This window comes from Oryzias melastigma, linkage group LG11, assembly GCF_002922805.2.
Source record: "Oryzias melastigma strain HK-1 linkage group LG11, ASM292280v2, whole genome shotgun sequence".
NCBI classification, from domain to species: Eukaryota; Metazoa; Chordata; class Actinopteri; order Beloniformes; family Adrianichthyidae; genus Oryzias; species Oryzias melastigma.
The window spans coordinates 5777878-5785458 of NC_050522.1; the positions used below are offsets into that span (position 1 = coordinate 5777878).

The following is a 7581-nucleotide window of genomic DNA, read 5'->3' on the forward strand; positions in this document are numbered from 1 at the left end:
TCGACAAAAACTCTGTAATTTGTTACATTTAAAATATTTGTTTACTTTTTACGTTGAGTAAACCATTAACCTAAATTATTTAAAAAAAACAAATAATTTTAAATGATTCAACTTACAGAACTATTGTCGATTGATCCAATATTTGTTTTTGTCAGTGTATCAAGCTTTTCCAAAATATATAATAATTAAAAAAAAAATCATGAATATATAACCTAGTCATTAGGAGCCCCCTGCAGCAGATTTCGCACTAGGCAGCGGCCATTGTTGCATATGCCTAAGGACTATTTGGCCCACTGCTTGTCTGTAGAAAAAAATGGTGCATGAACACTTTCTCTTTACGTGCTCACAGAGTAGTCTATATCTTACATTTCAAGCCTATTTATTGTCCATATCTCCCCACTAGGACAGTTATGACTACAGCAGATGACTTTACTCCCTTGGTAATTTCATAAAACTTCAGTCATTTTCCTTTCTGAGGTATTTCCGTGTTCTAAACGGTGCTGACTTTGCTTCTGGAAGCATTTTTTGGATCACAGATGCGTCTGTATCATCTGTCACAAACGATGCCGCTTTGTCAAAGTTTTTCACACTTTCCAATTATGATAATGCAAAGATTAACAGAACTTCAAATGAAACAGATGTTTAAGTGATGATAAAGTGGTGAAAGATGACGTCAGAAAAGCTGTTTTACATTTCGATCAGAAATAAAAAGCTTGTGACTAAATCTAGAAATGCACAACAGCTTTGAATTGTGTTCCAAAATCCAGTGTTGCATGTGTGCCTGCTGTTTTTGTCTAACAGTTCTATTGTTTTTGACTATAAAATCTTATTTTAACAACTTCAGGTTAACGTGCAACTCTCCTTTAATGCATAAACCAATGTGTGTATTTGTGTTTGCAGTCATGTGGTGATAATGAACAAAAAGTGTCACTGATAGTGTGTTAATTAGCGTATGTGTTGTGTCTCTCTGTGTGAGTGTGGGGTGTTTACCAGGGCTTTTCTTCTAGATGAGTCCGCTGTTTGCCTCTCAGAAGCACAGCGAGTCTTCTCTCTTGCCCACAGATGCTTATTTTTCCTCAGCAAAAAATAACAGAGAAAGTGGAGCAGCATGCTGAACCAAAGTGTAATTAAAACAATGAGTTCTACTTAATGAAGGGAAGAAACGCTTTGAAACACTTCACCTCCCAGATTGGAGGAGCCAAAATCTAATTTGCATTCTCAATTACTTGTATTTTAAGCCTGATCATCAAGTGCTGTTGCAGGCACAATCATACCAGTGCACCCCCAACGCTCCCTACCCACATTTTTTGTCTAGTGTTTTTTTTTTCTTTCTTTTTGAATAATGCTTGCGAACAAGATCAGCGTTAATGCAAATGTTCATCTCTACGATAAACCCAACCAATTCAGAACTTGATAGTGGTGCTGAGGATGTATGATTTAAAAGGATGCTGATTTATTTACATCCTTATGCGAACATATTCACTAACCATAGATTTGATGTTAGAAACCCAACATCATATCCTTCATATTTTTGCCTCCATGCTGGTAACATGCTGCAAATTTTCAGATTTTATAACCATGTATAAGACAAACACACAATAAATATAATTTACTTGTATTTTTTGTTTCCATGTTAACCTTCTCCAACCGTCACCAAATATTGATTATATTTATATTGGAAAATACCACTTGGATTTTACTATCCATGTAAAAGTGACCATAAAGTTCCCTTTGTATTATTTTGATGTGGAAAAGCAAATGGATTTGTCATTTTTCTTGTTTTACATGAAATAAGTGGTGTGTCAAGCTTTTTTACTACCGTATTTTCCGGACTATAAGTCGCTCCGGAGTATAAGTCTCACTTTTAAGAGAATAGTCCAACATTTATGAACAAATTCAACAAGCCCGACGTAACGTTGCATTTGACATCAAATGCGATTCATGCGTCAAATTCAAGTCTGCTGAATCTTTTGATGTGCGTCTAATTTAATGCTCAATGCTTGTCCAAAAATGTGTTCATAAACTAGACACTCCCATTGGAGAAGCTGTCTGAAGTTTTTAGCCTCATCGCTACATGATGGAGGCTTTAGCTGTTTATCTCATTTAAAATACACAGAAGATACGGATGATGTTGAGAGGTTAAGTTATTTATTTTAAAGAACTCCACAAAAGCATCTATGATCATCTCTCCATTCTGGGTTCAGCAGTTTTTTGTCTTTTTCTTACGCAATCGTTACCTAGTAGCCTGCAGGAGCTGCATCTAAATGACAGTTTTTAGCTGCTCTTCTGTCTGTTTATAACCCAGTTTGATGGCTTGTTGTCCCGCATTAGTCCAGGAAGAGAAAAATAAAAACAATAATAATAATGCCTTGATGCAAATGAGAAAAACATCATAACATCCACGAGGAGAATGATTAGATTATCAGGAACGTTTGTTTTGAATGTAACTTCTTCTTCTGCGTTTCTGTCAGCTGACAGCAGTAGATACTGAACAGTGCCATCTAGTGGTTGTTATTGGGAAACAACCGCCAAAAGACAACCGGTTTAGGTGGGAAAAATAACAAATATATGAGCCTATTGTCTAACAAAATTACATATAAGTCGCTCCTGAGTAGAAGTCGCGCCCTTGTAAAATCTATGAAAAAAAGCGCGACTTATAGTCCGGAAAATACGGTAGTTTGTTCATATATATAAGTTAAACTTGATTACCTTTTAACTTCACCTGCACTGTTCAGTAACAGATATCTATCTCTGAGTCTCACTGGTTGAAGTTTTGGCTAAAGGTGTCTTGGATCCGTTTTAGGTTAGTTGTTCAGATTGTTCAAAAGAAATAAATATATCAACTATGAATCGTATGGTCAACCACAAATTCTGATTTGAATTGGATTGTAGTTTAAATAAATCTTCACACCCATAAAAATGAGAATTCTTTGTTGAAAATGTTTTTTCAGGAAAACACTCTAGATGCTAATATTCTGCACAAACCATGATCTGACAAAAAGAGTAAAAAAACAAATTATATTCACATTTTGTGGCTCACCTCTCAAGTGTCATACAGTGAATGAGTAATTTCACCTATTTATTCATTTTTATAAGATTTTATCTAATCGCGTTATTTTGGAAGGGATGCTTAATTTGTGATGGACGAGGTCCCTGAAGAAATAATGTTTCTAAAAGTATTGAACAAGAATGTATTGACAAGGTACTCAATATATGGAAGTACTATATTCTTCAATGTTTTAAAGTCCTGCAATTAATGCAGTTTTCATAAATGGTAATTTACAATCCAATATATTGTGATTTATAATGACATGTACTATAATATTTCGACTGATATACTATCTAAGATATAATATGATTTCCCAAAATGAACATGTAAAATAAGTATATATATATATATATATATACACACACACCGTGTTCCTCCGCTTGTTTGGATTTCTTTATTCGATGTTTCACATATTCACAGGTTTTGTGAATTAAAAAAGAAAAAAAAATGTATGTCGAGCAATACTCCAATGTTCTTTAATAAATGTTTATAAAGCATGATCAGAAGAGTTTTTGATAAGTATGGACCGGGATCAGACATCCTTCAGCCGTGGCGGTAGGGGTTCTCCATATTCGCAGTTGACTCTGGACCCTAACCCCCGTAAACAATACACATATATTTTTATATATCTTTATATATATATATACTGTATATATTTGTGTATAATAATAATAATGCAGATTGCAAAATCAGATTTGGAGTTCCTGGCTAGTGGAAAAAAAAAATATTTAAACAAAGAAACAAGCAATTATGAAATAGTTTGTTTTCACAAGACTGGATTTTATTTTATGAATCAATACAAAAGAATAGGTTTTCTATTCATATATTCCAATATATTTTGAAATATATGAGTATGCTACTGATATATTTGAATGTATTACTTGATATATATTACATTTTGTCTAAGATATTGCAACATATTCTTTTCATTTATTTCCCTCTGTTGTGGTTGCTTCATATTGAGACAGGTCCAACAAAGATGCAAACTAGGATTCATGAAGAGAAGTAATTGTAGTTTTAGTCTCCCTCACTTTAGGATTCTTGATTGTTTATGACACAATTTTCCACAAGTTGTCTTTAGTAACCAACTGACAGAAATTGCAGAGCTTGAATGTTGAATGCACACCTAGTCATTTGAAGTAGTGTTGTGTTACTTTCCATGAGGAAAATGATTATTCTCAGACATCAAATACAGGAAACAAAACAAAAATCATCCAGTGCTGGCATGAATAAGGCCAACATGTTTTTAGAGTCTCCAGCCTCCCTAGATAGCAGACTACTGGTATGGCTATGCACTTCGCCCACTGACACATTTTTCTTATACTCTACCTAGTATAGGATAAAGGGTATGTTTTCTGATGTTTTCCTTTCATGTGCTGGATTGTTGACATTGGTATAGTTCCTTGTATAAATCAGATTGTCTTTTCAATTGTAGCTTTCTTTAGATCTTCCTCCCAAAGTCACCTCAGAACTCCCTCTCAGCACCCCTCGTTTAAAGGTGACTTCCACACAAGATCAATGAGTTGTCTTGTGAATGAGGCTGCCTTGGGACAACCATACATCCAAACAGCAGTGAGCTCTAAATATGTGTTCTAAATGATGATCATCATTAGAGCCGGGTATGGATTTATACCAAGCATCACCCCTGGTGCGATTTAAAATCGTATTAGGCCCTGCCATCATTTCCTGGATGGATGAGCTTATTTGCTCTGTGTGTTCCCAATCCAGATGCCTCAACAGAACGTCTCAGCGTTCCCATCTGCAATCGTCAAGCAGAGAAAAGTACAAAAACCTGGAGAAAAAAAGGAGGATGAATAAATGTTGGGATAATGAGATTGGTGTGTGGTTGGAAGGCAGCAGCACATTTGTGAATGTGTGTTTGTGAGTGAATCTAACAATATGAGCATTTGATGCGTGTTTAAGAACACGCAAAGGTAATGGCGTTACACTGGACAAGCAGGGAGGGGCTTCTTGCTCTAGGCATTTTCTTTCACAGCTCCATTCCACTATATGAAAGGCTTGTAATATCATGTAATTATGGCCGGAAACTTAGCGGTCCAGACTGGACAAGACCTAGCCAGACTGGACTTTTGAGGGTTTCCTTTAGAAAATGGACCTGTTAAGTAGGACCGGCTGGTACTATTTCTGGTCCCCCGTTGGTCGTAGGTCTATAGAAAAATGGAATGGACCCGTTAGGGTGGAGCTTCTGTCGTCACACTATGTAATCCATTGATTGTTGGAAAGGTTTTACGACAACAGCAAGCGTCCGACCAGTGCTCTTCCTGACTCAAAATCCAAACTAGTAGTTTTGTCCTCTTTTGATCTGTTTTTTTTTCTTCTGGCTCAACACCTAGACAGTTATTGATTTTTTTTTTCTCTATGATCAATTTTCAAACGGTTGGGACTTATGTAACTTAAAGGGGGAATCATCCATGTGTCTCTAGCAAATCTGACTTCCTGACTGGTCATAGTAAGACCTGATTTAAATCGCAACACACATTTAATGACCATGCGTTTTATGTGTAGAGTCCAAAAACGGTCCTCGAAACTTGAGTAGCTACATGTGAACGTGACAATTTTGAACGCGGAAGCCTGAAACGTGTGTTTACACACATTTACATAGACTTTTCATTGGAAGTGGCAGCTTGCATTGCCGAGAGCAGTGTAAAGATAACTTGTGCCAGGTGTTTGACAAAGTACAACTTCTTAAAGAGTCAGATTTAGGCCTTAGAATAACAAAAATGCACTGAAGAATTTAGCCAAATCAGTGAATGCATTGACTCTGGATCATTTATGAGTCACCTCTGGCTAAAAAACAACACTACTAAGTACTGAAGTTATACATTTTTTTGGTGATATTTTTAACTAAACAGCAAGTCACAGTTCAGCAGGACCAAAGTGCCTCTTGTTGATGTAGAGAGTGATGCACTTCAGCGCATTGCTTTCTAGTCTTGACCTAAATACATTTTGAAACTGATGATTAGTCAAAAGTAGATTCTTTGCTTTTTTTGGGAGGAACAAATACTATTGATATAATTTTTTACTTTTTGTTGACAGTACTAGTGTTTGACTTTTGAATTCATTGATTGAGTAGGAGAGCTGGACCAATTGAGTGTGATGTTACCCATAGAAACTGACTTACTTCTGGCTCCAGTGAGATTAAGTCAATTAAGTCACCATCTTTTTTTTTCACAATACGGGTGTCGCCATATTGGAACCAGAAAACAGTGATTGATCCAAGTCAATCTGAATCTTCATTTTAGTTAAAAACGACAAGCACTTGCGCCAATCAGGAGTGAGCTTGTTGGAAGGTGTGGTACACAAAATCTGTCCAACCTTTCAAATGTTTGATGAGAAACCGCATACTTTTATTGAGGCTTCTGACTGGCCAGTATTTTTAAAAAAGTAGGATTAACAAGAACATGTTAGAAAAGAAAACGTATTAGAGCAAGAATAGTTATTCTGACCAATAGAATGAGTAATAGTTGTTTATTTCTCTATAGAAGTCTATGGGGTTTTGGCTTCCTGGGACCAGCGGATACTCCCTATTTGGAACGCGAGGGGGGCAGGGTCATTATGTCTAGTTCTCATAAACAGTCAATGAAAAATCTATATAATAAAAAATAAAACTTGTAAAGTTGATGAATTATGTAAAATCAGAACACTCATTGAGATTCATGAATTGTTCTGGTGTCTGTTAAAAAGTTGTTTCCCAGCTCGCCAGGTTTTCTCATCCTAATGGGTCAATCAAGGAAAATGTTTTTCTGTTTTCATGTCAGTGACTTATGCTTTTAATTCTGCCACCATAGAAATCGAACAAGGCAGTTGCGGAGATCCTGGAATCCCAGCTTATGGTAAGCGGGAAGGAGCGGGCTTTCGTCACGGGGACAAGCTGTACTTCGAGTGCCTGCCTGCCTTTGAGCTGGTGGGAAAGAAGAACATCACTTGTCAGAAGAACAACCAGTGGTCTGCCAAGAAACCCAGCTGTGTTTGTAAGTTTCAGCATCTTACGTGGTACAGGCTTCACACGCACTGCAATCCCTGGCAACATTTTGGACAAACCAAAGGGCATCAATGAAAAAAAAAAACTTTCATATGTTTTTGTGACCTTCTGTCAAAGACCAAACTTTAGCTGATCCCTAAGGAAATTGAATTTATATACCCAAACCACCATTAACTCTTAAACAGACAAAAAGAAGCTTAGAATGAGCCAAAGGAAAGCAGCCACGGATTACGAATGGCAGTGATTACATCTTTAATAACTGCATATTAAGGTTCTGGGCACTTTTCCTATTCCATCAGTTGAAATCATCTTTGGTGTTGAAGATATATATTTTTTTTTAGTACGATAATGCATCTTGGCGTGTTGCAAAAGCTTTAACAACTTCCTTTCATCATGAAACGTCAATGGCACTCCCTGCAAATGGTCTGGACCTCAATTTGATTTAATGTCTGTGGTGAGAATTAAAGTAAATGACCCACCATGAAGCAAATCTGATCCGACTACTGCAATGAGAAAAAGTTAGAGCTTT

General features: G+C 36.4%; 1 protein-coding gene across 1 annotated transcript in view; it reads left to right on the top strand.

Annotated features, from left to right (window-relative positions):
* csmd2 (CUB and Sushi multiple domains 2) overlaps window positions 1–7581 on the top strand; it is a gene marked incomplete in the record, with an annotated part of 326634 nt that overhangs the window by 170041 nt on the left and 149012 nt on the right. Inside the window, 1 exon segment of the mRNA XM_024297994.2 lies at window positions 6859–7041. Within this exon segment, the coding sequence (XP_024153762.1) occupies window positions 6859–7041 (183 nt within the window).